This window comes from Diplodia corticola (assembly GCF_001883845.1).
Source record: "Diplodia corticola strain CBS 112549 chromosome Unknown scaffold37, whole genome shotgun sequence".
Classification (NCBI taxonomy): Eukaryota; Fungi; Ascomycota; class Dothideomycetes; order Botryosphaeriales; family Botryosphaeriaceae; genus Diplodia; species Diplodia corticola.
In genome coordinates this window covers 702,209-729,980 of record NW_017971516.1, presented here as the reverse complement: position 1 = coordinate 729,980, position 27,772 = coordinate 702,209, and the positions used below count along the sequence as shown (strand labels likewise).

Here is a 27,772-nt window from a genome sequence, read left to right as displayed (position 1 = left end):
CCATGTAGCTAGCCTCAGCCTTGACGCTCTCTAGTAGACGGAGCGACTTGGGTCAGAATCTAAAACATCCCCTGCGCTTTCTCTCACATTGGAATCAACGTCACTGGCCCTATCTCAAGCTCATGGGTTGCCACTATGAGTGCCCACTCGGAATGCAGAACTAATCAGACCAGCTACTTGGTGATGCTAAGACTTTTATCACGTCATCCACCCATCAGCGCTTCGAAAGTAAGCGAAGAGCTAGAAACCATAGGCCGAACGACCACAGCGAGTCAGAGAAGAAGCGAGAAGTAGAACTTGAATTAAGCGTGTTAAGCATCTGGTCTGACGCATATTGACTAAGGGACGTCGGAATTTCCATTTGCGGTTAGATATACACGTCATCGGTTGAGCATTTTCAACCAAAAGATGGTTAGAGTCAAACCCACGCTAACGTTTGACACCCCTCGGCCCGTAGCATGCATCACGTCCTGTGAAGGGAATAATGCATTCGCATATTACGCATATCTGCCCGACTCATGCAATCAAAACGACAAGGCCTTTGCCTTGGCATGCGGCTGCCAATTCTCCGTTCGCTTACAGGAGCAGGGGCTAAAGGGTACATGAATCTGACTGGCGAAAATAAGGTTGGGGCCGCGTCGCGTGGGGAGACGGCATCAATAATTAGGCATGACTCTTCTTCACTCGGTCGAATCACATGCAAACGCCAGCAGGGTGAGAGACTACGATTGGATTCTGGAGCTTGCTACCCACTCTTCACCGCGATATTGGCTTGCACCCGGTACCCCAGCCATAGATACGAGCTCTCGGCATCGCGCGTCCAGTCGAATTCGTCGCCGGCCGGGCGCTGCATGTCGAAGCGCCAGACGGTGTGGGCGACGATCAGCCGCATCGCCTGCGTGGCGACGAAGCGGCCGACGCAGACGCGGGGGCCCACCAGGAACGGCCGGTGTGCCGCCCGCCTGTCGTTCTCGAACGCGGAGAGGTCCTCCCCGTGCACTCCTGCTCCTCCATCGTCACCATCAAGGCTGCCGACACCAGCCCCAGCAGCACCCGCCGCCAACCAGCGCTCCGGCCGAAATTCGTGCGGCCGCGCCCAGTAGACCGGGTTGCGCTGAATCGTGTACATGTCCGCCGACACGACGGTGCCGCTCGGGACCGTCACGCCGTCGACGACGGTGGGGACCCTACTAGGAGGCGTCTTACGCGTCGTGCCCTTGCCATTCGCCGGCGGGAACAGCCGCATGGCTTCCTGGATGCAGCCGTTGAGGAAAGGCAGGGCTTTGGTCGAGTGGGCCGTGATATCGGCGGGCCGGGCGTAGGCAGCGCGAAGCTCGTGTTGCAGGCGTGCGAGCGAGGCAGGGTGGCGCAAGAGGAGGTGGAAGATGGCCGCGAGGGATGTCGCTGTTGTGTCGTAGCCGACCATGCTGTTGGCCGCCCGATGAGAACGGGACCATGTTAGCAGTTTTGCCGGGCGTTGGGTGGCAAAGGTGTGGGGAAAGACATACACGAGGAGGGCAGAGTTGCTGAGGAGCTCGGTGTTGGAGAGGAGGCATTTTGTCTGCGCGGACATGATGGCCGTGAGGAAGTTCTTGCGGACATATTGGCGGTCGACGTATCTTTGGTGGTTATCAGCAAGTTTTCTCCTGTGCGGTTTGGCGGAGGGAGCGGACGCACTCTCCAATCTTGCTCTTTGTGATGATGGTGTTTGGGATCCGGAAACCATGGCCTGCAACCTGGATGGCGACTTTCGTTACGGTGCCGACCACAGGCATACCGATTATGTATTGCACCAGCTCGAGAATCGGCGCAAGTCTGCAGAATCCGACCTTGAGAGATTCAAAGGCATCTGTCCGGTCAGCGTAGTAGTGGTGCAGATGGCGGGAACACTACTTTTTTGATCCACTGATAGAGACTCGCCAAATGATAGCTCGCCCACTATGTCCCATACACAGCGAGACAAGTGCTCAGTCAGGTCCAATGGCGAGGCGTGGCTCTTCAGTTCATGGCACACTCGGTGGATCATGCGGTCAACGTGAGCCTGCTGTATGGCTTCCTGCTCGACAAGCGCCGAGGCTGTGAAGGCTGGGGCGAGTGCGTTGCGCAACCGCTTGTGCTCGGCCGGCTGGTGCGTGGTAAGTAGATTCTTGGCAGGCCACACGATGTCTCCCATGATACTTTCGATCGTGTCTGCCTTGAGGAGGCTTTGGGACCCGCGCGGGGTGTGAATGTCGTCGTGTGCCTCGACTGTTGCAAACGAGAGTTCATTGGGAGCGATCCGAACAACAGGTCCTGGACGGCGCTATCAGTTTCGTGTTCCTGACTGTGCAACAATGACTTCTCTTGCCGTATTTCTCATGAAGAGTGTAGATGCGTTTGTTCCACTCTTTTGCGTAGATGGTTCGCATTACCCAGATCTGCGTTACACTGTGACTAGCCGAACCGCATGCCATGGGCGAAGAGGACCTTACTGGCGAGCATCGGGCTAGCAAAGGTCCGGGCACGCGCCTCAGCGGGTGAAAGAGTAGGTTGTAGCATGCTAAGAGGAGTAGAGAAATGAAGGTGGACTGGGAACTATCGTCAGCGAATGCAAAGCTGTGTGAGGGCGTGCTCCGGCACGTACGAGCAGCAGCACGACCGGCAGTTGTTGAAGCTGCTGGCGAGATACGACAATCACCGGGGCAGTCATGATAATTCTCGAGGATGGTTTGATACAAAGGTTCCTTGAGGAGCCCACTTATATGGAAAAGGTTATTGAGAATGACTAATTACGAGCCCAAGGATCCAACGTGTCATGGGATTGGTGCGGGGTCGGGACTACAATCCTCCCATGTACGAACCGACCTGGGTCATACACCATTGCCAGAACTTCTGGGAGGTTCCGGTGCCACCATCCAAAGCATCGGCCATTGACCTTTGCATAGAGGGCTTCAGGGAGCCTCGGCGTCCCCATGGGATGATGTATGTTGGACCATCTTCATTGGTAATATCAGGAGACCAACCGGCGTAGAGCTCTGTCAGCGCACCCATTTTGGGATGGTAGAGGATTGTCCAGCGAAGCTGGTGAAAGAAAACCATACATCAGCCCTGGGTTGTACAAACGGGGGTGGGCAAGACTCACGATACCAAGCACTTGTTCACGAATGCCACGGTGAATCTCCGAATCGCAATTGCCTGGATTGAATGGCTGTGGGTAACCAATGAGCAACGGGAGCGAGCAGGATGCATGGGCCCATACCAGACTGATGATGCCGCTCTCAGCGCACTGTTTACCTGTCTCGTGCGCCAGGAAGACATTTGCAGCCTTGCTCTGGCCGTAGTCGGCGCGCCTGTCCTCGGAAATGGCAGGGCGGCCGGTCTGGTCGAAGTCGACGCCGGCTTCGGAAGCAAGGGTGTCGACGGCGATAGAAGCAGCCCACAGGATGCGGACTGAATCCTTGGGCGCTTTGGCCGCCGTCTCTTTCATCCTTGGCAGGAGAAGCTGGGTGAGCAGATGTGGACCGAGGCAGTTGACCCCCATGTGAAGCTCATGGCCCTGGCATTCTGCGTCAATCGACTTTCCACATGTGGGGCAGGGGAGGCTAGCTACCTGTGCGGTAAGCCCGATAGAAGTGGTAGAGTACACGCCAGCGTTGTTGACTAGCACATCCACCCGATCTGTTGCAGCCAAGATGTCCGAGGCAGCCCTCCTCACGTCATCCAAGTCGGCAAGATCAAGCTTAACGATGTGGGGCTGGGCCCGGCAGTGTGGAAACTCGGCCATGGCGGCTCGTATCTGCCGCTCGGCTTTCTCGGTGTCGCGGCCTGCGACGAAGACGGTCATGTTCGCTTGCAGGAGCATGCAACACAGCTGCAACCCTATACCGCTATAGCCTCCGGTCAAGACGCAAACCTGTGTAGCAATCAGGCGCCAGTTCGTCATGCGCGGGGGTGATGGAACCTTACCCGGCCTGTTTGGTCGGCGAGGTCTCTTGGCTCGAATGACGGCCGGGCGATCCAAAAGAATTGGGAAAGAACTCTTGAGAGAGACATGATCTTCTCGCTTCGTATTGGTTGAGAGTTGAGAATTGTGGTGACAGCGCGTCCTCTACTCTAAATGTTGCGCCCGGTATATCCCGGCATAAGATACAGAGGCCGTAAACCATCTGGGTGCTGCTGCCAAGGGATGTGCAGCGTCATCGCATTCGTCGTGACACGATCCGCCTCAGCATTGCATATACGGGGCAAGGGCCGGTGGGACTGGAGTCCTGTAGGGTGGGGTATCTTTCGGCAGCACAATTGCGACGTGAGTTACCGTCCGGGTTATTTGTGGAGTGGAGCTCGACAGCTCCCAGCATTAATTTGTTGTTGGACGGCACTAGTGGCATCTGTGGTTCCCGATAGAGGAATGCGTGCTAACGTCTAGCCTTATTGGGTAACAAAACCGGATCCTTGGGCCAAATGTCATATTTAGTGTTGGCGCGGTCCACTCGGGGGATGCTAAAAGACTGGCATTGTTAGGCATAAGCATGTTAGGCGTCGGAAACAACTTTGGTAGAAACAATGACGCGGGCCGAAGTCATGTCGACGCTGTCAAATGACATATCTGCCCGGAAAAAGCGAAAGAAAGGCCGACATCTCTTGTGCACGTCTTCATTGGCTAGCGCCGGCATCTGCGTCTTTTTCTTTTGCTTATTTGGAAATTAGCTACCCAGACAACGGTCCCCCGTCCACGATCAACCATGAGCAGCTGGAAAATGGTGCGACACGGAGAATGGCGTCGCCCGTTGGGCGTACGCGAGCGCATGGTCCTCCGACAGCTTGACACGACGCGGCCCGGCCACTTCCCGGGGACGATCACGGCAGCCCTGCGGCTGGAGCACGCATTCGACGACGACGACTTCGCTCGGCGCTGCGAAGCGGCTTGGAAAGCGCTACGCCGCGCCCACCCATCCATCGCAGCCACCATCGAGGGCGGCGACGCCGTATACCGCACGGGGGCCCACGAATGGGTGCAGGGGACGTTCCGGATCCAGTACGGCACCGGCGACGCGGCCGCCCTCTATGCCACCGCCAGGCTGGGTGGAGGGGACAAGTGCTGCCTCCACGTCCTGCCGGGTAGCGGCGAGGTGGTGCTGAGCGGGCCGCACTGGATCCTCGACGGCGTCGGCGCGCTGCTCTTGCTGAACGACCTGTGCCGCTTCATCGCCACGCCGCCAATGGAGCCCGAGCTCGGCGATGAGGAGGTTAGCGCACTGTCGCCGGCTCTGGAGGAGGCGGCCGCGATCCCGCCGGCATCCCCGGCCGTGTGGCAGCGGGCGAAGGAGCTCGTTGCCGGCTGGAGTGCGAAGCGCAACGAGGCCGTCTGCATCCCTAGCACGCCATCCGCTGGGCAACCCGGCCCGTTCGGCAGGAGGCGTGCCCTGCTGTCTGCCGCAGCTACGGCCGCCGTCCGCCGCGCCGCCAAGTCCAAGGGGCTCAGCGTAACGCACTTGACCCATGCCGCCCTGATCGTCGCCGCCGCCAGGCACGACGAAAGGCACAGCCGAGAAGAGGGCGAGCGGCCGACCAGGCACTGGTGTGGAGGGCTGCCCATCAACGCCCGCCCTTGGTGCAGTCCGTCCCATGCGGCCGGCGCCTACTTCGTCGGTGTTCCATGTGTCGTCGATAACATCTGGGAGCTGATGGAGGCGGCGCAGGAGCTGAAGGCTCGGTACAGGGAGTGGCAGGATGGGAGCCATGTGTTGCAGCTGCTCGAGCCGCTGGAGCAAATGACGAAGCCGCCCAAGGCGGCTGCCGAGATGGATGGCCCGGCACTTCCCCTGTACAGCGGCATCGGAGAAGTGGAAAGGTTCATAAGTGTGCATGGCCAGTCGATGCAGATTCGCGATTTCTGGTTCGCAATGCGCAACATCTCGCCGCGTGTCGTCGATGTGTATTGCTATACAGCGTGCGGACGCTTGGCCTTGGATGCCAGCTTCAATCCCACATACCATAGCGATGAGAGCATGGAACGGCTGCTGGGCGGCATGACGGAGCTGCTCACCGAGGCGGCCCGCAATGAGTGAGGGTGGCGCCATCAGTTGTATTTAGCTCAGTCCATCCTATCGCGGTAATGCATCCGCCGACGACATTCTTAAATGGCCGCCCGCCACCTTTGCCTCGACCTTCAATCCCACCGTGACTTTTGCCAAAATGCTCTCAGCCTATCCTCTGCTTCTGCTCGGTCTTGCCGCGCTCGTTGTCCTGTCATGGAAGCGGCGTGCACGCGACAGGTATTACGGCCTGCCAACCGTCGGCCGCCCCGACGACACAGACTTCCGCAATGCTCTCGAACAGGGCGCTCGCAAGGTTCCATGTCCGACCCAGGCGGATGGGGCAAAAGCTGACTACCCCGCCGCAGTACCCAGACGACCCGTACGTGATCCCAGACGACCCGCCCATGGTGATCCTGCCACACCGAATGGTCGAGCGGGTCAAGTCGCTGCCCGAAGCCCAGGCATCCGCCGACAAGAACGTGTACCGACGCGGGCTGGGGCAGTACACGGACCTGGGCAATCCGCTGCCCGCCCTCTTTGACGGCATTCGCGTCGACCTTACGCGCCACATCCGCGACCTGATTCCGGGCATGCAGGAAGCCATCGCCTTGGGCTTCGACGACGTCATGGATTCCGCCGGCGGTGGCGCCAAACACGCCGCCGTCTGCGTCTTCCCGGCCATGAAGCGCATCGTTGCCCACTCCAGTGCCGCCGCCTTTGTCGGGCCCGAGCTGGCGCGTGACGGGGCCTGGATCGCCGCGACAATGCAGTACTCAACGGACCTGAAGATGACGTTTGCCGCCTTCCACCGCATAGCGCCGCTGCTGCGTCCGCTGGCGGCCCCGTTTCTGTTCCGGCGGCTGGGCATCAGCGAGCGGCGCCGGGCCGTCGAACAGATGCTCGACCACCACCAGAACCAAGCCGTCCGTCCTGGCGAGCCGGAGCGGCTGATTGACTGGGTGTGGGCTCGCCTCAGCCCCCATCAGCGCACGCCGCAGATGGTTGCCCGCACCCAGCTCCGCGCCGCCCTCGCCGGCTCCGACACGGTCGCCCATACCCTGACCAACGCTGTCTACGACCTGGCAGCTCACCCAGACTGCGCCCAGGAGCTACGCGCGGAGATCGAGGCCACGGCCCCCGGTGTCTGGGACATGGCTCGGCTGAAGAAGCTGGTCAAGATGGACAGCTTCTTGCGCGAGTCGGCACGCCTGCACCCCATATTCATGAGTACGTACCCCGCCTTGCACTCTTACCTGTATGCTCATGGCGCTGACGGACCCCAGCGGCTGTGGGGCGTGTCTTGACGGCGCCGCTGCCGCTCGACGACGGGCGTCCCGCACTGCCCGCGGGTGCCGTCGTCGGCTTCTCGCAGAACTTGGCCCACTTCGATGCCTCGACCCAACCCGGCCCGGCTGACCGCAATGCTTTTGATCCGTGGCGGTTCAGCCGTCTGCGCTCTGCTGCTGCGCCCGCCGACGACGCCAACAGCAACAACGCCGATGCCCGCCTGCTATTCACCACGACGGGCGACTCCAATCTGACCTTCGGCCACGGCGTGCACGCCTGCCCCGGCCGCTTCTTCGCCGACGCCGAGATCAAGCTGATTCTGGTCCATCTGCTGCTGGCCTACGACGTCGCCTTGCCCGAGGGGACTGTCCGGCCCCGGGACACGTATGTCAAGTTTACCGTTGCGGTGGATCGTAGTGCGGCTATCTTGTTCAAGCCGAGACTGTGAGGCATATTAGCGCTAGCTTTGTCAGTAGTCAATTAAAGAAGTCATTGCACCGCGTACGCATTTCCGAAACACAGACAATATGAGCTTGATCAGATAGCAAAGGTACTCGAGTTTACTTCCTGTCAGCGTGCGGTTGATAAGCTTGTTAGAAATTTGGCTCTATTAAGGCTATTAGCCAATAAGACCATGACGTGTGCGTGCGTATAAGGAGCAGCCAATGGGATATAGCGAACCCTGGAGTTGAAGTTACGCCAACACTAAAATCATCTAGGTATCCAGTGGCGTTGGGCCGTTTTCGTTTCCTTATCGCGGCCATCTAGTGATCGACGTTGGGTAAAATTGGGTCGGAATCGTATATCACTCTTTAGCTTAAGCATAGGCTTGAATCTCCGAGACATGCCTCGTGTTCCCAAACGGGAAATAGGGCCGATGCCTGCTGTCACTCCTCGCCAGTCCCGGCCACCTTGTCTCCATCTGGTAATTTGAGCTTAGCTGGAAATACCACTTCAAGGCGGGGGTAACATTTGCCGCACGCATCGCTTATCCCCCATTACCAATGCGTAGCATTTCTCTGCCTCTTACTCGCCGTCGTCTCCCAGCCCAGCGAGCCCATCCAGTGCCGAGGGATGCTGTTGCACGCTATTCATGCTACAGAAGACGTACAGACATCGATCAGAGGCGTTTACCTGGTAGTGCCTCTCGGCGGATTTGTCGGTGACAAGGAAGCATTGACAGCAGCGGGTCGAGGCGAGCTCCAGCAAGAAAGCTGGAGAGGTTGTGTATATTAGATAGTTCCCGTAAACCAGTTTTCTTGAAAGTATTTTGCACTGAAGAGCACTCGTATACTTCACCATCTTTGAGCATGTGGACTTTTTCTGGACCTGTTGACGCTCAGGAAGCGCGCCGCACTGGAGCCTTTACGTCGCTGCCGATTCGCATCCATCGTCGAAATGACATTGCCGACGCCGCCACCATCCAGTCTTTGCGCGACTGGAACCAACACGTCGGCGACGGCTGGGAGCGCAAGTCCGGATCGGCAATGTCCCCGGTGGGGAACTGGGGTGCCTTCATCTTCCCCGAATCCTTCGAAGAGCGGCTCTTCAGCATCACATACCTCGCGAGCATTGGGAATATCCACGATGGTAGTATGACCCAGTCGCTGCGGCGAATTGCTATCTGACAGAACTGCCAGATGCCTGCGAGGACATGGATCTCGAAGAGGCTGTCCGAGACCATCAGCACTTCAGCGATGCTCTCCAGCCAGAAGCCGTCGACGACGTTGCAGATGGTGCCATGAAGCAGAGGAAGATGAAGTCTCTGGTCAGCAAGATCATGCTGGACATTCTGGCCTTGGACCGCGACATGGGCCTCCGCATGCTCCAGTCATATCGGGAGAAGTGGCTGGATGTCATGGAGAAGCCTGATTTCGACAAGGTCGAGTCGATGGAAAAGTACCTGGAGTTCCGCATGCTGAATGGGGGGATGGAGTAAGTGCACAAAAGCCGCCTCTTTGCCCCGCATCATGACTGACAATGGTCCCAGGCCGTTCTGGCTGATGTGTCAATTTGGAATGGGCTTGAACCTTCCGGATAACGAGTTGGAGTTGCTCCGTCCCATATTCGAGCCTGCAGAAGCGGCCTTGGTGCTCACCAACGACTACTTCAGCTGGGATCGCGAGTATCACAGCGCGACGCATACGGGAGCCCGCATAGTCAATTCCATCGACCTCCTCAGGCGAACTCGGGGACTCAGCATCGACGAAGCACGGCAAGCGGTGAAGCAGTTGATCGTCGACTACGAGCAGGACTACTTGGCCCAAAAAGAGACTTATATCAAGGAGAATCCAAACCTGCCCGCCCACGTGCACTTGTTCATCGAGGTATGTGGCCTGGTGGTTGCCGGCAACCATTACTGGTGCGCCAACTGCCCTCGACACCACGCCTGGCAGCACCAGACCGAGGTCAACGCCAAAGTGCTCGACGGCCCCGAGCTCAAGACGACTGAGCTGCCGATAATCCTTTTGGCCGACGGCAAGTCGAAGGACGACAGCAAGCCCAAGCCCATCGGGCCGCCGGCCAGACGAGACTCTGCCTTGGACACCGAGACCTGGGACACGCCTAGCCCAGCCGACGCCGCCACCCAAGACCTCGACCCTCTCGAAGCACCGTGTGCCTACATCGCATCGCTACCATCCAAGGGCGTGCGAAATACGCTCATCGACGCGCTGAACCAATGGTTCGGGCTGCCCCCGGCGCGCATCGAGCCCATCAAGGCGGCAACGACGCTGCTGCACAACGCGTCGCTGATGCTCGACGACGTGCAAGACGGGTCCCTGCTGCGGCGCGGCCGTCCTGCGGCACACGTTGTCTTTGGCGCCGCCCAGGCCATCAACAGCGCCACGAGCATGTTCGTCCGCGCCGCGCGCCTCGTCGCCGCCACCGGCATCGCGCCCGCCGACTATACCAGCTTCCTCGACAGCTTACACGCCTTACACGCCGGCCAGGCGTGGGACCTGCATTGGAAGGCGGCCGCACGCGCGGTGCCGTCGCGTGCGCGCTACTTCGACATGGTCGACGGCAAGACGGGCGCCATGTTCGACCTGGTGGCGCAGCTCATGCGGGCACAGGCCCATCAGCGGGACTCGACGAAGAGCCAGCCGCTGCCGGATCTCGACCGCTTTGGGAAGCTGTTCGGCCGCTTCTTCCAGGCGCTCGACGACTACCGCAACCTGCGGTCCGACGCGTACGCGGGCCAGAAGGGCGAGTGCGAGGACCTCGACGAGGGCAAGAAGTCGTTCCTCGTCGTACTCTGCCACGAGCGCCGTCCAGACCTGGCCGCCCAGGTCCTGGGCATCTTCGCCAACCACTCGTGCGGAAACGGCCAGCAGCAGCCGGCGGCGCCCATGCCCGCCGCCACCAAGGCCTACATCGTCGGCCTCTTCGACCAAGCAGGCGTGTTCGATGCCGCCCTCGACTGGCTCCGGCAGGCCGAGGACGAGCTCCTCGCAGAGATTGCCGACGTCGAGCGCCGCGTCGGTGTCGAGAACCACATGCTGCGCCTGCTCGTCGGCACGCTTAGCGTCAAGACCGAGGCGGCGGTGCGTGCCTGAGGGAGTTGCAACGATTATCCTAGCTATATGTTTCAAAGACTCATAAGTTTGTTATGCTTGAATTTATGCGCTTCACGCGGTGAACCTTGATTGCTCTTGCCATATGCTATGACAAACGTCATCAAAAAAAAAGCTCAGATTTTTTTTTTTTTTTTTTGCATGTGAAGCCTCTCCGGTGTTTATCTTGGCCTGTAAATTAGGGTCCGAGAGAAGCCAGAGCAAGGGTTGTCCGTCAGCATGATATATAGTAGCAGCTGGACCATGTTCCGACTTTCACTTGCCTCCATTTTACCTACCAGAGCCACATTCCTTTCTTAAGCTGCGCCGTAACGACCATGACTCGAGTCGATCACTCGTTCAAGATTGAGCCAATCCAGCATGAGTCTTGGAAGACATGCGATGTATCAACGGCCGTGGCCCATGAAACAGAGCAGACCTGCTGACCACACGTGCAGATGGGCGCCGTCATCACCGGGCTGTGCATAAACTCCATATCGGACGCCGAAGTGCAACGCTTGAAAGAGGCCATTTGGAAGCACAAGGTCGTCGTTGTCAGAGACCAGGGCGAAATGCTCCCCGAAAAACAGCTCGAGCTTGTCCTGCGGCTGGATCCATCCGCCTACGCTCCTACCTATGAGGAGGACATTTCATACATGTACCCGCGGCCTGAAGAAATTGCGGTAAGTATTCTCTACTCCTCTGGCATCACGCTTCGTGCAATGCTGAGCCCACCAAGACAAAACCGCGAACGTCAAGCCTCCCGATTTCTCACCTGATCTCGGTCGTCGGGAAGGGCAAAGTAGGGGACCACTACGGGCTCAAAGACCTGACGCTCCGAGGAAGCATGAAGGGACTGGAGCACGAGTATGCCGTCCCCTTCTCGCTCAAAGACTTGGAAGAAAAGGGCCTCACCCGGTTCCACTACTGGCACATGGACGCGCCGATGTACCGGCGGGAACCGGCGCTCTTCAGCTCCCTCCGGGCAATCAAGCTCCCGTCGGGGCCGGACCTCACGGTCAACTGGGACGACGGGTCGGGCCTCAGCATGAAGATGCGGCCGGGGGCGACGGCCTTCTTGAGCGGCGAGCTGGCGTACGAGCTCCTCGACGACGAGCAAAAGGCCATGGCCGACCACTCGTGGGTCGAGTACCAGCCGTACTGGTACGAGTGGACGTGGCCCTGCCGCCACGAGACCACCGGGCTCGGGCCCGTCAGCGAGGGGCGCGAACGCTCCGACGAGCACATGCGGGCGTTGGGAGAACCGAGAGACGAATGGGTCAAGCGTGTGAGCGAGCACCACCCCTTTCCCTTGACGATGGCCGTTTTTGACAAACAAACAGTATCCCATGGTGTGGATCCACCCCGCGAGCGGCCGCAAGCTCCTGCAGATCCACCTCCCGGCCGTGCGGAGGCTCTTTGTCAGGACCTCGGCGGCTGACGAAAAGCCCACCGTCGTCGACGACTTGGCCGCCGCCCGCGCCATCTGCCGGCAGCTCTACGCCCCGTCGTTCCGGCCGGAGCACCTCTTCGCCGGCTTTGCCCAGGCCGAGGGTGACCTTGTCCTGTGGGACAACCGCGCGACGCTGCACACAAAGGTGGCGTACCCCGACCGCTACGGGGCGCGGGTGATGCATCAGGTCTACGTGAACTCGGGGACCCCACCCGTCGGAGCCGGTGGTGGTGCGGTTCCGGCAGAGGGCGTTGTTGGCTGATGGGCGTTGAGATGATCGTCGCACGTCTCGCTTAAGCCGGGTAGATAGGAATATACTCTTCTGTTCACCTCCGAGGCGGAGCACTGGCCGTGATCACCATGAGGGCGATTGGATCGAGTGGATGCGGGGCCCCGGAGTGTGCGTCTGGCCATCGACCCACCTTCTCCGCAAGGAATGGTGCAGATGGTGTCAGTGCAAAAAGCACGGACGAGTTGTGAAGATGTGCATCTTTTCTTGGAGTCGGGACTTGATACTAGCTATACCTATTTTGCGTGACTCCATGGGACCAGCTAATCATCCTCCCGCCCGTTCCGAGACGCAGGTGCGGCCCCACGGCAAGCATAAAACGCGTAAACGTACCTAGCGGTAGATAACCGCACCCGCAGTACATTAGCGAGTCAGAAGATGATTGTCTTTGTGGCTTTGATTTGATGTGTCTCAGTGCCCAACGGTCGTCGCACCGCTGGCAGAGCCAAGCCGGATCCCGAATGAGGCAATTCCAAGCCTCAGTCTCGGCATTTGTAGTCTCACAGACGATACCAAAGCAAAGATTCGTTGTATATACATACATACATACTTGGCACCAGTCTACTCCTGCAAGCCGACCATGGTGGCGTAGAGGCCTCCCTTGGCCATGAGGGCATCGTGGTCACCGCGCTCGACGACAGTGCCCTGGTTGAAGACGTAGATGCAGTCGGCGTGGCGGACGGTGCTCAGGCGCTGGGCGACGGCGAGGGTGATGCGATGGCGGCCCTTGGCTACAGCCGCCTGAACGGCCCGCTCTGCCGCCGTATCCAGAGCCGAAGTTGCCTCATCGAGCAGCAGAACCGGGGCGTCAGCCAGCAGGGCGCGGGCAATGGCGAGGCGCTGGCGCTGGCCGCCCGACAGGGCCATGCCGTTGCTACCGACGGCGGTGGCGAGCCCATCGGGCAGCGAGGCGATGAAATCCCAAACGGCAGCGTCGCGGCAGGCGTGCTCGATGGCGGCATCGTCGGCGCTGGCCGGGTCGTCCATGGCCAGCGTGATGTTGTCGCGGATGGAGCCGGCGAAGAGACGCGTCTCCTGCGACACGAGGGCGAAGCTGCGGCGGTACGAGGCCAGATTCAGGTCGCGGGCGTCGCGGGCGTCGAGGGCGACATGGCCGGCTTGCGGGTCGTAGCGGCGCATGAGCAGGGCGAGGAGAGTGCTCTTGCCGCTGCCGCTGGGGCCGACGAGGGCGACGGACGAGCCGCGACGGGCGTCTATATCGACGGCGTGCACGGTGGTGGCGCTGCTGGTCGGGAAGGCGAAGGCCAGCTGGCGGGTGGCTAGCGCGGTGCGGGGACCGTTGGCGGGCGCCCCGGCCTGGCTCCACACGTCGAGCTGCGGGACGCGGTCGACGACGGCCTTGAGCTCGGCGGCGGCGTGGCGGGCGCCGGAGATGTCGCTGCTCCAGCCAAAGACGGTGCCGGCCGACTGGGCGCCGAAGACGACGGCGACGAAGCAGACAAAGAACTGCTCGGGCGTGTACTCGGCGCGGGCGACCAGCGTGCCGCCGTACCAGAAGCCCAGCGCGAAGCAGCCGTAGACGGCGGCCTGCGACGCGGCAAAGGCGAGCGACGACGAGGCCAGCAGCCGCAGTTGGCGCCGTGCCGCGTCGTCCAGCCGCCCGCGGTACCGGGCCAGCACATGGCGCTCCATGCCGAGCGCGGCAACGGTCTGGATGCCGCCGGCCGGCGACGTCGCCTCGCACGCGTAGCCCGCCGCGCTTGCCTGGGCGCGTCGTGCTGCCGCCTGGGTTTGGGCGGCGAAGACCATGCGCAGCCGCCCGCCGGCCAGAATCAACGGCACCGTCGCCGCACACACGAGGCCCAGCTGCCAGCCCCAGGCGCACGCCAGCCCAATGCCCGACCCCAGCGTCGCCAGCCCCGTCACCACCGCGCCCAGCGTCGCTCCCGCCACCCCCGCCAGCTCCGCCGTGCGCCCCAACAGCAGCGCCGCCAGCGCCCCCGCCGGCTGCGTGTCGAAGAAGACGGCGTCTTGCCGCAGCAGGTGACGGAACGCGGTGCCGCGCGCCCGCCGCAGCAGCCGCTCGGAGCAGACGGCCAGCGCGAGCCCGTGGGCCGTCCACACCACTGCCTGCACCGCCGCCAGCCCGGCCAGCAGCTTGCTCCAGAACCACACCGCGTCCGACTGCCGCAGCGCCGCCACCGCCTTGGCGAACAGGAACGACTGCGCCGTCGCCCCGCACCCCGCGAGCGCGCTGCAGACGACGCCGCAGAGCAGCAGCCACCGGTCCGCCCGGTCCATGAGACTGCCGACCACGAAGCCCACGGCCTCGCGCGCCGAGAGCTGGCTGCCGGCTGCCTCGGTGCCTGCGCGCTCGGGCGAGGCCAAGGGCTCGTCCGTCGACTGCGTCTGCACCGCTTCTTCTTCTTCATCTACGCCCTGCTTCTCGCTGGCTGCAGGCGGCGGCGTGTCGAGCTTCTGCGTCTGCAACAGCCGGTAGAACAGCCCCCGCCGTCCAACGAGCTCTGCGTGTCCGCCTTGCTCTGCGATCCTGCCCTTGTCCATGACGACAATCCAGTCGGCCTCACGCACCGCTGAGAGACGGTGGGCGACGACGACGCAGGTCCTGCCGCGCATGGCCGCGCCCAGAGCCGTGTGCACCGCCCGCGCCGCCACGGCGTCGAGGGCCGAGGTGGCTTCGTCGAGGAGGAGCACTCTGGGATCCGACACGACAGCACGCGCAATCGCAATCCGCTGCCGCTGTCCGCCTGCACACGCTCAGTCAGCCAGCCCGCCCGCAGAGAGAGTCCTGCCTTGCTTACCCGACAGCCGCATGCCGCGCGCGCCAATTTCCGTCGCGTAGCCCTCGGGCAGCGCCTCGATGAAGCCGTGGGCATTGGCCGTCTTGGCCGCCCGCATCACCAACTCCCACTTGACCGCCGCCTCGGCCGTCTCGGCGGGGGTGCCGATCAGCCCGTTGGCGATGTTGTCGAAGACGGTGGCGTCGAACAGCACGGGATCCTGGCTGACCAGCCTCATGTGCCTGCGCAACCACCGCCGGCCCACCTCGGACAGCCCTCTGCCATCCACCAGCAGCCTGCCCGCCGTCGGCTCGTAGAAGCGCTCGATGAGGCTCAGAATCGAACTTTTCCCCGACCCGGATGCCCCAACCAGTGCCGTCGTCTTGCCTGCCGCCATGGTGACGCTGACATCGCGTAGCACCGCCACACCCGGCCTCGACGCGTACTCAAACGAGACGTTGCACAGCGTGATCTCCCCGCCACCAAAGGGCGTGGCCTTCTCCGAGGAAGAGTCAGAGTCGGAATCGGAATCGCCTTCGCCGTTCTGAGCATTCTCGTCGTCGTCGTCGTCGTCGTCGTCGATCGCGTCGAGGATCCTGCGGGCAGCCGCCAGGCCTGCGCCCAGCGCCTGCACCGACGGGCCCACGAGGCTCAGGGACGTGGCCCCGTACAGCACAGCTGCTCCAATCAGGAAAACACTCGAAAAACCGGACTGGGTACCAACAACTCACACAGCAGCACCGTCAACACCTCTGCCACCCCGCCACCACTCCCCTCCCTCGCCACCAGCCGTGCTCCCTGCCAGAATCCCAGCGCGTACATCAAGCTATTTACAGCCGTGAGCGCCGCCACCATGACAGCCACGCACGCCTTGGCCAGCACCCCAGGCCTCTGTGCCTGCGCCGCCATCTCCTCGTACTTCTCCTCAAACACCCGCTGGCACCCCAGCGCCGCCACGTCCGCGACCCCCGCCAGCGCCTCGAGCGCGACATCGGCGCCCGCCTGCCGCGGCCCCGCCGCCCTTCGTGCGAAACGACGCACGCCCACCGCGCAGACGCCTCCGCTGACGACGCAGGCCGCGAGCGTCGGGCTCAGGATCAGCGCCAGCCGCCACCACCGAGCGAAGCCGATGGCGAGGCCGGCGCCGAGCGAGCACGGCGCGAAGATGGCCCGGCCCAGCTTCTCCGACGACAGCGCGTCCTGCACCTGGTCGGCGTCGGTGCCGATGCGCGTGTGGATTTCGCCTGCCGTCGTCGATGCCGATGACATGTGCGAGACGCTCTTGCGGAGGACCGAGGCGAGGTAGCGTTGTCTGTGTCCTGTCAACATGCCAGCCCGTTGCCACCCCCTCCCTCCCCCCACAACTCCCCGCCGTCAGCTGGGCTGGTCTGGATTCGCATGTACATACCTCAGTGAGCCGGCGATACGCTCGCCGACGTAGTTGAAACCGACCACCTTGACGTAGCTGGCGACAAACTCGAGCGCGCCGATGTAGACAAAGAAGAGCGTCAGCCGGTTGAGCTGCTGCGTGAAGTCTTGGCCTGGCGACGACACCAGCTTTCCGGAAATCTGACCGAATACGATGGTCTGCGGCCATAGTCAGTCATGCAGACGAGAAAGGGAAGAAGATCTGAAGAGGTGCGTGCCATCAGCGGCATCGTGGCAGCTTGCACCACTGTGGCCAGTGCTGCTGCCAGTAGAACGAGAAGCTCGATGCGTGTACATGCTCTGCAAAGCTGTAAATGTGTCAACAGAGACGGCCGCCATAGCTAAGTGTTGATCTTACGGTTACGATCACGCTGGAGCGCGCTTCTTTTGCCATTGTTGCAGCCTTGGGACTGTCCAAAGTCAGAGATGATGCACTCACCTTCTATCAACTACGCTCACGGACCTCTCGTTTTAACCGGTTGTCAAAAGCTTAATTATACATTTACGCTTGAATTAAGAGTGAGAATACGCCTCTTGGGCAGTGAGACTGACCCTCGCCAGGTAGCTTCATAGCGGGCCGATTGAAGAATCACTGAAAGTCAGACAACAACCAAGTCATGTCGCAGCGGTTGGGCACACTGATCTGTGCGCTCGTTGCCGCCTTACGGCCATTTTGACCAAGTCTGAATGGGAATGTTGAATGGTTACGACATGGCCTTTCTCGATCCTTGCTCGTCCATCACGCCGCCATCGCCGGTGCCACTGAAGCGTAAATCGCCAAACAAGCTTGAGCAGCATCTCGCGGGAGCTTTCAAAAATCGAACGCCTTGACGACAACTGCCATACAAGATGGAGTGGTTTCGCCCGTGGGAAAGTGCATCGACTGACAGGGACGTGATTCCTTTCCCGCCCCGCGCTGGTGACACTTGCAGGCTCAGTTTTTTTTTTCTTTTTTTTTTGGTTTGCTGGCCTCGTTGCGGGCAACGATGGACGGCCGGCAAGTTGATGTAGTGGCGACGTTCCGCCAGCTGCATCGTCTGTCAGTGAAGCTCTTTTCCCATCTTCGAATGGACGTCCGACTGACTTCACCCGGCAGACCCGTGTCTAGCGAGTAAGCCGCAATCGTGGATCAAGGAGAGGTGCGGTCCTTGACGATCCTTTGTCCGCCCTGGGCCACAAGCACAAGTTCCGTAGCTTCCATCGCCTAGTGAATTGGACTGAAGAAAACGCACCTGATAACGAGGCTTACGTTCAAGCGCGCCGCACGACAAGATGGGTCTACCACAAGCACTGCGAGCACGCCAGTGCGGAGACGATCTTCAATCTCCGCCTTGGCTAGGGTAGGAAGACGCCATGCGACTTCTCCTGCCTACCTGGCCGGCCGGCCGGCCGGTACTTGCCTCACGCTAAAAAGACCCAGGCTCGTAGCAGCAGTTTTATGTCCTTACCGTTCTTGGTAGCATGGTTTCTTGATGACATGCCTCGTGTGAGTTCAATCAAATTAGTTCTTCAGGTGCATGCTGAGTGTGGAAGAGTATTTGGCTGTGGTTTGTGGAGAAAAATGTACCGCTTCGACATTCGATCTCGCCATCCCGACTCAATACGGCTGACATGCGCTTATCGATCCTCGTGGCAAGCCATCACAGACCAAGTAATGCCCATCACTTGCCATGGCATTACTCGACGGTCTGATGAGTAAAATCGAATCGAGGTTCGCTAGGGCCGCCGTATCTATCCATGACGTTGGTAAGCAGTTTTAGTGTTCCCGCCTCCGCCGTAATCAGACGTCTAGCTTTTCCTTTTGTTGATCCGGTTCTAGAACTTCCCAATGGAGATTCGGGAAAAAGTGGATGCATCGCAGCTGGCCGGTGGTGACGACGAAGCCCAACTCTGAGGCGTTCGGACAGCTCGAACGGCTCGGACAGCCAGAGTATAGGCGACAATACCTTGGCTTGACTTGCCAGGCTATTCATCTGCGGCCCCTTCTCTCGGCAGACGACTAGCGTCAGGGAAACCAAGGGTCCACGACCGCAAAGACTGCCTGTATGTGATACGTCGATCAGCGGGCGTCTGCTATCCCCACCGACCGGTAGGAGTCGGGTAGGTATCGTAACAAACTCACCCCAGTCGTTCATTGGGCAGGACAGGGGACAGAAAAGTGAAACATGAAACGACAGATACGAGGTGGATCCCAGAGTTTGCCTTCCCCATCAACCAGCTACATTATTCCGCCTTCTCTGCTGTGGTGGGAAGATGATTATCCCGGATGCGGATGTGACCCAAGCCGTCCCCACCGGAAATATCAGGCCTTCCTCTTGGCCCTGTCCCTTGACGAGAGCCTCGTTTGCGGAGCCGACCGCGCTAACAACTGATACTCTAGCCTCCCCGCACGACGCCACGCTAACATTATTCACGAATCTGGGTGGGGCCAACGGTACGATCTGTCCAATCAGGAAAAAGAAACGAGGTGGTCCACCAGGTGGGAAATCAAGTTGTTGTCTTCTCTATCTGGTATTATGTATGTCGCATACTATCCTCGCCATCGTGTCTTTGTTTAAAAACTGCAGTCGCACGTCCTTTGTCGTTATCAAGCACCGACGCCGCATTTCGCAGCATACAATGGCAACCAATTCGAATTCTTCGCTCGGAGAAGTCAGGATCACTCAGATCAGCTATCCCGGGCCAACGTGGCACGGCTTCATCCACGATAGCCTGGATGCCTTGTGGATCGTCGAGGCATGCTTGAACGGGACCATCCCGCAGTGCACGCGTCGACCTCGGCCCGAAGAGCGAGGCATCATTCGGGGCGGGGCCGTCTTCGTATACGAGGAAAGAACGTCGGGAATCAAGCGGTGGACGGATGGGCTCAGCTGGACACCGAGCCGGGCCATTGGTGATTTCCTCGTCTATCGAGAACTCGGCAGCCCGTACAGCCATACACCCAAGGACGGCAGCAACCTCTATAAGAAAACCATCGGCATTAGCTACGGTGCAGACCTGTTCCGCGTAGTAGCCTACTTCAACTGCGTCCCTACGCCGGCGGAGCAACTACGGCCGATCCACGACCCCAATCTCAACACCCACCCGCGCCTGGAACTAAGCGTTAAACGGGGACGTCACAGTAAGCAAAAACGATGGGAAAGGACTGGCGGTCGACCACGACTGATTATCTCAGGTACAGATAGCCCTAATCCCTTTGTGGACGACGCTTGGGCGCAGCTTTTCGACACCGGTGGGCCTGCACTCCCGACCATCGACCCGCCCAGCCATTCTGGCAACTCGACTTCTTTAGGAGCCTGCGATGCTCAGCAGCAGCACCGGCGGCAGTCTTCGGCTTCTACCAGTACTGCCGTGGCTCTCCTTGCGCAAGAGATCGGCCTGCCTTTGGATTACGTACAGAGGATGATCGACGCCTGGCATCTGACCGAGCAAGACGGACGTTTCTCCTTGGACTCTGATCCTCTTTCACAGTCCATACTCTTTTAGTAACTTTCTCTGGCGGTCAAGCATACGCGAAGCATACTAGATAACATTGGGTCTTTTTTTTTTTTTTGGAAACCTTCATCACCAAGTCGACCACCAACGCTCACCGCATGTACAATACACTCCTCAGACTCAATTACAGACGCTCAAACCCCACCCGAAAGTGCTCAAGAAAGCGAAAACTCGCCACGGCAGGCCGTTGCCTGGCCTCAGCCGTGCAAGGCAACTTCAACGACGGCGCGGCGGCCGGACTGACCAGCAGCGCCAGGTAGCAGCATCGTTGCTCTGGCGGTGGGGGCTCGCTAGAAATCAACCCGTACTAGCAAGCCATCTGGAGGTGCAGGGTGAACGGTTTGCGTACCGAAGGTGGTATTCGAGTGAGTGCGAATAGAACCAGTGAGCGGCGAGCCTCAGACGCTCAAGTGCCTAGTCCATAACCGTCGTACTACGAGCAACACGTTCGCCGTCACCATATACTCTGGGCTCACTTCACTTTCTACTCCTGCTTTTACTCCCTCTTCTATCTTTGTACCTCCTCCATCTTCCCGGCTTTCGTTAGACAGTAGATCCCAACGCGAAAGGCTCTCGCGTGAGTAAAATAAGGAATTCGAATCGAGTGTACTTTCATAAGCACGGAGCGGTACCGGTACAACTATACACACTACAAGTGGTAGTGTGTAAGCTCCTGTTGCCTTTGTAGCCAACCAAGCCGTCCTTGTACACTTGGGTATTTCTCGTCTGGTTTGAGAATGAACAAATGCCACGCAATAGGACCGAGCACAGAAAGAAAATATTTATACCCAGACTACGACATGATACCACGGTCTGGTCTGTGTTCGTGCCCGCTCAGCGGAGTAATTCTGTTATAGAATTTGTACCGCTCCATTGTCGAAATGACCGGCCGTCGAATACCAGTCTTTGTGAGTTTCCAGACATGGAGCGGTCCTCAACTCATTTCCGCTTCCACACCTCTTGAACCTCCTGTTGAAAAAGGCGAACGATATCGAAACCATGTTGTCCGATGTATTTGAAGGCATCCATGATCCGCTTGTGCTCCAGAGGATCAGTGGCTCGAGCCGCGGCAACGCGTAGGGGAAAGAGGAACAGAAGACCGCAGAGCCTCGTATGTCGGACGGCAATCTCCACTGCATTTAGAATCGACGCGACGTGGCTCTTCACCCTGTACTGGGGGAGGGTTGCCATGGGAGTGGCAGAGAAGAGGTGCAGGCGGTAGTCGAAAATGCCAGAGAGATAGATGGAGACGGCGTGGAGGGAAGCGTAAGATACCAAGTCGTTGGGGGATTTTGGATCGGGTTCGGGATACCCTTGAAGTATCATGTCTATGACAGCGCGAAGGCACGCTCCTTCTTCCAGGAAGTCGTCGAAATTTGAGCCCGGTGCACTGCGTAGAAGGCTGACAGATTGAGTTAGCATGGAGAGCAGATTAAGCGGTTCCTGGGTAACCCACCGCGAACATAAATCAGAGCAACGCAGCATGATATCCAGCGCGGTCTCATTACGGTATCCGTCAGGTCCTGCCTCGTCGCGAAGCATCGCTAGCAGAGAGTTCCACGCTGAATCCATCAGAAAAGAAGATTGATTATAGATCAAGCACCTTGAAATTTCGAAAAGGCGCAATGTAAGGAAGAGGGTCTTTCTGGAACCCTTTCTGAAAGCGGTAGGGCCACAAGCACGTAGCAGGCTAGCCGTGCCATATAGGAAATGGCGGTCCCAGTTCTCCGAGTTGCCTCCCATCATCAACTGGGAAGAACACGTCAGGTAAAGAAAGAGACAGGCTGGACACGGCTCACCTCGAAGAGGCCAAGAAAGAATGTCGTCCAGATGACGTCCTCAGTTGCTCCGTGAGCGTCGATGCTACACTGCAGAGCTACCATTGAGCTCGCGTAGGTTTTGAGTGCGCTCTCTTGCGTTTTTGAGGTAGCCCCGTGAGAGCGAGAAGTGGGCCTGCGGCTGGAATCCAGCACAGCCACAGCTGCGATGGCGTCCCTGAGGGCGGGCGAGGTGTGCAGCAGCTCGTAGAGGTGGGGTGTGATGCGACCCCACAGATCAGCTGCAAATTCGTTCATCTTGAGGAAACTATCAAAGAAATAGGCCAGTTGCCAGTCTTTGCCGTTGTGCAAGGTGGGCGTGCGGATGACAGGCACAGCGGTTGCATCTTGCTGGCGATAAGGCATGAATACAACTGCATCGCGTTTCTCGGCCACATTCTGAAAGCAGAACTGACGGGTTTTCTTGCAGTATTCGCAAGGCACGGGACCGACACACTAGGCATTCACACGTGGTTAGCACACCTCGTAGACGCGAGGCGGTGGGCGTACTTTGATCTTGCGCCGTTGACAGTTGGCACATCGGCGGACATGAGTCCGCTTGTCGAAAGGACCCACGCGGAGCATTGGGTGCGTTCAGTCTCTTCCAGTTGCGGATGAAGATTGATGGAAGAGAAAGGGAAGATGGAGGCGCAGCGGTACTGGTGCTCTGGCCCCCAGCGACTTGGCATGGCTGCTTAAGCCGGTTTGGGAAAGATTTGAGCGCACTCGAGCGGGGCGGACGAAGACTTGGCGAGGCTAGACTATATTGGGCAGCATTTGAACGCACCCAAGCGGGGCCAATTGCTGTCTTTGATCTCTAAGGCTGTAAGCTGGAAGAGATGGTGCATCTAAGTATTTTGTATAAAGACTCCCTCATTCGCCGTTTCATGCATGCCACATCACCATCTACGCTTTCACCATGCTTCTCAAGCTCCAGCCCGCTATCTTGCTCTCTCTCCTCGCCCGCGAGGCCACCACCCTCTCTCTCGGGAAATTCATGGTTTCTCATTCCACCTCCTTCCTGACCGACCACGCACGGCTAGACCCCTTCTCGCCCACCCCCCAGCCCCGCTCCGTCGCCATCTCCACCTTCACCCCTGTGTCGAACAATTGCACCACCTTCACAGAAATACCCTACATGCCGCCCGCCACCGCCGCGTTTGAAAGCTCCAAGCTCACCACCGCGTACGGCCTGCCGCCCAATCTCTTTGCAAACCTCAGCTATGCCGTCGCCTCTGCCGCCTGCACCACCGACGACCACACCACCAACGGGCACATCCTCTTCTCGCCCGCCCTCGGCACGACGCGTCACTTCTACAACCTCGTGGCCGCCACGCTCGCCAGCACGACGGGTGCCGCCGTCACGACCATCGACCACCCCTTCGACGCCGACGTCGTCGAGCGCCCCAACGGCACCCTCATCCACGGCATCGACATCCCCGACGCCAGCATCCCGCTCGCCCTGGCCACGCGCGCCGACGACATGCGCTACGTCTTGTCCGCGCTGTCCCCGCCCGCGGCGAGCTGCAGGGCGACGGAGAGACTGAGACGCCCCCTTGCCGTCGGGCACTCCCTCGGCGGCGCGGCCGCCCTGCTCGCCGGCGCGCGGTTCGCCGGCGCCGTCAACATCGACGGGTCTGTCGTCGTGGGGAATGCGTCCGCGTTCCCGGTGGTGGAGCGGCCGGTGCTGTTTGTCGCCCATGAAGGGAAGAACCTGTCGACGGACGCGACGTGGGAGGGCGTGTGGCCGAGGCTGCAGGGATGGAAGGGCCTGTTGGAGTTGGAGGGGTCGCAGCACTATACGTTTTCGGACTTGCCGGTGCTGGTGGAGGGGATGGGGCTGAGTGAAACAGAGCTGGAGGGAGTGCTTGGGACGATTGCGGGTGGGGTGGCGGTGGAGAGTTTCGTTGGTGTAGTGAAGGCGTTTTGGGAGATGGTGAGGGGGAAGTTAGATGGGGAGGGCTTTAAGGAGGCTGTGGAGGAGTACAGTGCGATCGAGAAGATATTGTAGGCTTAGATGGGTCTGTAAGGATTGTCTGGCGATACCTATGGAATGAGTCGGTTGTGGTAATGTGTGGGAGTGGTCGGGATTCTTCGGTTGGTTGCAGGGTGGAGATGGGCTGCCATTCGAGACGTTCCTCTTCAGGTCGACGCTCCAATGTTTCGGCAGTAACGTTTTGTGCCACAGTATGCTCATCGCACTGACCATTCAATCTATGCAAGGGGGTTTGCTTTCGCAGTTTGTATACAGAGGCTCCACATCATAGACCAAGAATGTACCTTTCTTCCCATGCAAGAGGAGCAGGAAGACTCTGAGAGCTTCAAGTTCCGGATTACAAACAATCCGGACACAAAGGAATTTCTTTCAAAGGTCTTACTTTGTCGCCAATCCTCTTTTGTATCGTGGTCAATACCTTTGCTTGAACCATGTAGTTGAATCCTCATTAACCGTAGACTCGTGACACAATCTGTGTTGCTGGTCCCCTCAAGGAGGTTCGTGGGTTGTCTAGATTCCATGGCGAATCTGGTAGTAAACTTACGTCCATGATCAAGAGTGAGACAATGCAAACAACAGATTCTTCACAGACACGAAAAGAATACAAAATAGCCGTCATTCCCACAAGACGTCACCATCCCCAACCGCAAGCAGCGCCTAGAGGATTGCAACGTAAACAGGCACGCTTCTACCTTCGGACTCTCTCATCAGACTGCGAGCACAACACAATGGCTGTCGTAGACTTCACCGAGCCGACTAATTGTTGCGTGTGGAGGAGGGGAACACGCCGCAATGGTGACAGGTTCTCGGTCAAGGTCGTTGATTGCTACTCGGAGACTTGCAGATACTCGGACTGGTACAAGCCTCCGCATCTTCGCAGGGGATCAGGCAAGTAGATAAATCCAAGTCAGCAAGGCAGTGTGCTAATGTACTTTTGGTCTTGCTCCAGATACATGATTGCGTCGTTCAAAGGACCGGATTAGAGCGTGAAGCCCGTCTCCTTATGCGAATTTCGAAACCGGTATAGTGCCGAAATCGAGATCTGTAGTGCGTGCACAATAAAGAAAGGCATTAGACCCTATATCTCTCACCACAATGCAAGTGTCATTAAGCCCTTCCGCTCCGCAGCACACTAAGTTGCACCACCCTCGACCACTACATAGCTTCCGCCGTGGTGCCAGTCTCCTACTCTAGGGGATAATATCACAAAGTTCGAAACGTGATCAACCAGGCGAACACATTGACATGTCATTGAACCCCAAGTCCGACACGATCTCCCTCCATCAAACTCCTCACCACGGCAATTCCGACCCATCCCAAACCATCAGCCTCCCCGACGTCTTCTCCCTCGTTGCATCATCAATCTGCCACTCGTCAGCCAACCTTTCCAGCATCACTCACTCGCACAAAGCACTCACCACCCTAACCAGGCCCGCGACACTGTCCGCCAACTCCACCTGCGCCTCCTCTCTCCCAAACTTCTTCGCCGCCTCATTCCCCATATCCGACTTCGTCCACCCAGGATCGACAGGAAAGGCGACAAGGCGAGGATGCTCGACATGCACCTTCCTCGTCAGATAATGCAGCGCCGCCTTGGCGGGGCCGTACGCCGCGTTCGGGAACGGCAGATGGCCCATCAACCCGATGCTGCCGCCGGCCGAGCCGACGGTGACGAACTTGGGCGGCGGCCCGCCCGCTGTCGCGGCGGCTTCCAGCAGCGGCAACGTCGCCTGGAACAGCACGACGGGCCCGATGACGTTGATGGCGTAGTGTGAGGACAGGTCTGCGGGCGTCACGTCTCTGACCCAGGGGAGGGCGGTTTGGATGCCGGCGTTGGCGATGACGAGGTCGAGGTGGGTGATGGCGTGTGTGGTTTGGAGGGTGTGGATGGCGGCGGCGGCGTCGGTGAGGGAGGCGGAGTCGATCTTGACGATGATGGCTTGGCTGTTCGCGCCGGTGGGGACGGAGAGGAGGGACTGGGATGCCGGCGCCGAAGGGTCCCGGACGGCGCCGATGACGGTGTGGCGTGGGCGGGCGAGGTATGTCCTAAAGAGGTGGAGGCCGATGCCTGGGGATAGTTAGAGAAGGTGAGGAGGATGAAGGGAGCTGCATCGTACCGCGGTTGACGCCGGTGATGAGGACGGTGGTGTCCGAAGCCATGTTCGATTTCTCGTAAATAGAGGTTGAGGATAGTGTGTTAGTCGGGGTTAATGTCTGATTGCGTCTGCTTTGTGGATAGAGCAGAATATGCTGTACAAAGACCGAGGGTGCATTTATAAGTAAATGCTTACAAATTGTCGGCTGAATTACTCAATCCGGAAACACTGCCTATGTGGCGTTGAACAACAACAACGACAACAGTCTGATCGCATACCACGACTGAGACATCCTGTTCTTCCCGGCCTCATTCTCGCTAGCTTTGGTTAGAGACTGCGCGGCAGATACTCTCGTTCTGCACGAGTGACAAGATGAACCATGCATCGGCCCAACTCAACAAAGACGCATGGTTGACTCTATCATTATTTTCCGAACGAGCAATCTCCAACGACACCGTCAACAAAGACACCTCAGTCACCATGTTACAGCACTCGCAGCAGTGCTCGTTGGATGCAGGAAAGGATTTTCCGATTCTTCATCTACCCTACCTATCCTTCATGGCTCGGTAGGGAAACCGTCCGATCCACGCACCCCGAAGCTTCCAAGTCCCTCCTTCTCCCCCGTCTCGCCTCCGTCGCTCGCACCTGCACCGCCTTACTGGCCGAGGATCTCGTCAAGAGTGGTTGCCCGTGCCCTTGTCGTCGGCGGCTTTGACGGCGTCCGAGATGCTCGCTTGGTCGACGACGATGGTCGTAATCTTATTAAGATCCGCGGCAGCCTGTGTGTACGGCAATTTTCAGCGTTGCGTGATGTGGGTGGTGGGTTTGAGGGGAAAGAGGGGAGCGTACCGCCCTTGCAGGCGCAGCCGATGAAGTTGCAGTGGCCCTTGCCGCAGTAGGGCGTCCCGGGCAAACCGTCTTGGCAAATTCCGGGTAGTATAAAGAGTCCGGGTCGGCAGCATTCGGCGGTAGCCAAGGGGATGAGGGCGGCCAGGATGACGAAGACGGTAGTGGGCTGCATGGTGGTGGTTGGAGGGGAGGTGTGTGTATTTTGAGTGCGATTTGAAGCTGACAGCTAGATGATCTATCATCAGACAATATAAGGCCTTCAACCAGCACTAAAAGCAAGTGCGGTGTCGTACCTCTTTTCAAGTGCGATGGTTATAAGCCCGGATCTCGCTACATGGCCCGTTATATATTCAAAGTCATCTTCGCTTCTTCATCAAGAGGCACTGGTCTGATAAGGACACAAAGCGGACGCCCAACAAGGGGTTTATAGTTCGAACCACATTAGCCGCTTCCATCAGCGAGCGGCGCCCAACAAATAATAGAATTAATAATAATATCAAGTTCAGCACGAATATCTACCGATACCTACCACTCCGCCGTGCCACCGGTAAGGGGGTGTGTCAGACAATATAAGGCCTTTAGCCAGCACTGAAAACAAGTGCGGCGTCGTACTATTTCCCAAGTGCGATATCTATTGAATCTCTGCTGCTGCTGCTGGTTCGTATATGCGCGAAGAAAAGGATAGAAAGGGGCCTGATCATGATGATACGTTGTTGAAAAGGAAGCCAT

At 58.9% G+C, this 27,772-nt stretch overlaps 10 protein-coding genes across 10 annotated transcripts; 6 read left to right on the top strand and 4 right to left on the bottom strand.

The window, feature by feature from the left end:
* Window positions 1–745: 745 nt before the first annotated feature.
* BKCO1_37000218 (short-chain dehydrogenase) lies at window positions 746–4,032 on the bottom strand (the record flags this gene model as incomplete). Its single annotated transcript, XM_020275106.1, has 11 exons — window positions 746–1,427; window positions 1,509–1,619; window positions 1,678–1,849; window positions 1,894–2,292; window positions 2,472–2,567; window positions 2,624–2,764; window positions 2,841–3,060; window positions 3,122–3,187; window positions 3,239–3,535; window positions 3,590–3,892; window positions 3,946–4,032. The coding sequence occupies 11 exons, from the start codon at window positions 4,030–4,032 to the stop codon at window positions 746–748; spliced, it is 2,574 nt and encodes an 857-aa protein (XP_020128743.1).
* Window positions 4,033–4,721: 689 nt separating this feature from the next.
* Window positions 4,722–6,047, top strand: BKCO1_37000217 (cytochrome p450; the record flags this gene model as incomplete). Its single annotated transcript, XM_020275105.1, has 1 exon — window positions 4,722–6,047. The coding sequence occupies one exon, from the start codon at window positions 4,722–4,724 to the stop codon at window positions 6,045–6,047; it is 1,326 nt and encodes a 441-aa protein (XP_020128734.1).
* Window positions 6,048–6,174: 127 nt separating this feature from the next.
* On the top strand, window positions 6,175–7,752 carry BKCO1_37000216 (cytochrome p450; the record flags this gene model as incomplete). The annotated part of the gene is made up of 3 exons (XM_020275104.1): window positions 6,175–6,330; window positions 6,383–7,244; window positions 7,301–7,752. 3 exons carry the CDS (start codon window positions 6,175–6,177, stop codon window positions 7,750–7,752), a joined length of 1,470 nt encoding a protein of 489 aa, XP_020128735.1.
* Window positions 7,753–8,614: 862 nt separating this feature from the next.
* BKCO1_37000215 (geranylgeranyl pyrophosphate synthase) lies at window positions 8,615–10,861 on the top strand (the record flags this gene model as incomplete). Its single annotated transcript, XM_020275103.1, has 3 exons — window positions 8,615–8,897; window positions 8,945–9,239; window positions 9,295–10,861. 3 exons carry the CDS (start codon window positions 8,615–8,617, stop codon window positions 10,859–10,861), a joined length of 2,145 nt encoding a protein of 714 aa, XP_020128736.1.
* Window positions 10,862–11,196: 335 nt separating this feature from the next.
* Window positions 11,197–12,573, top strand: BKCO1_37000214 (alpha-ketoglutarate dependent xanthine dioxygenase; the record flags this gene model as incomplete). The annotated part of the gene is made up of 4 exons (XM_020275102.1): window positions 11,197–11,262; window positions 11,317–11,541; window positions 11,598–12,146; window positions 12,202–12,573. The coding sequence occupies 4 exons, from the start codon at window positions 11,197–11,199 to the stop codon at window positions 12,571–12,573; spliced, it is 1,212 nt and encodes a 403-aa protein (XP_020128737.1).
* A 588-nt stretch (window positions 12,574–13,161) lies between these two features.
* On the bottom strand, window positions 13,162–17,184 carry BKCO1_37000213 (leptomycin b resistance protein pmd1; the record flags this gene model as incomplete). The annotated part of the gene is made up of 5 exons (XM_020275101.1): window positions 13,162–15,329; window positions 15,384–16,040; window positions 16,094–16,674; window positions 16,771–16,949; window positions 17,149–17,184. 5 exons carry the CDS (start codon window positions 17,182–17,184, stop codon window positions 13,162–13,164), a joined length of 3,621 nt encoding a protein of 1,206 aa, XP_020128738.1.
* A 2,225-nt stretch (window positions 17,185–19,409) lies between these two features.
* Window positions 19,410–20,276, top strand: BKCO1_37000212 (gti1 pac2 family protein; the record flags this gene model as incomplete). The annotated part of the gene is made up of 2 exons (XM_020275100.1): window positions 19,410–19,911; window positions 19,972–20,276. The coding sequence occupies 2 exons, from the start codon at window positions 19,410–19,412 to the stop codon at window positions 20,274–20,276; spliced, it is 807 nt and encodes a 268-aa protein (XP_020128739.1).
* A 948-nt stretch (window positions 20,277–21,224) lies between these two features.
* BKCO1_37000211 (c6 finger domain-containing protein) lies at window positions 21,225–22,687 on the bottom strand (the record flags this gene model as incomplete). The annotated part of the gene is made up of 4 exons (XM_020275099.1): window positions 21,225–21,687; window positions 21,742–22,034; window positions 22,085–22,558; window positions 22,613–22,687. 4 exons carry the CDS (start codon window positions 22,685–22,687, stop codon window positions 21,225–21,227), a joined length of 1,305 nt encoding a protein of 434 aa, XP_020128740.1.
* A 334-nt stretch (window positions 22,688–23,021) lies between these two features.
* BKCO1_37000210 (paf acetylhydrolase family protein) lies at window positions 23,022–24,113 on the top strand (the record flags this gene model as incomplete). Its single annotated transcript, XM_020275098.1, has 1 exon — window positions 23,022–24,113. One exon carries the CDS (start codon window positions 23,022–23,024, stop codon window positions 24,111–24,113), a length of 1,092 nt encoding a protein of 363 aa, XP_020128741.1.
* A 1,277-nt stretch (window positions 24,114–25,390) lies between these two features.
* On the bottom strand, window positions 25,391–26,258 carry BKCO1_37000209 (aflatoxin biosynthesis ketoreductase nor-1; the record flags this gene model as incomplete). Its single annotated transcript, XM_020275096.1, has 3 exons — window positions 25,391–25,462; window positions 25,517–26,166; window positions 26,216–26,258. The coding sequence occupies 3 exons, from the start codon at window positions 26,256–26,258 to the stop codon at window positions 25,391–25,393; spliced, it is 765 nt and encodes a 254-aa protein (XP_020128859.1).
* Window positions 26,259–27,772: the final 1,514 nt, after the last annotated feature.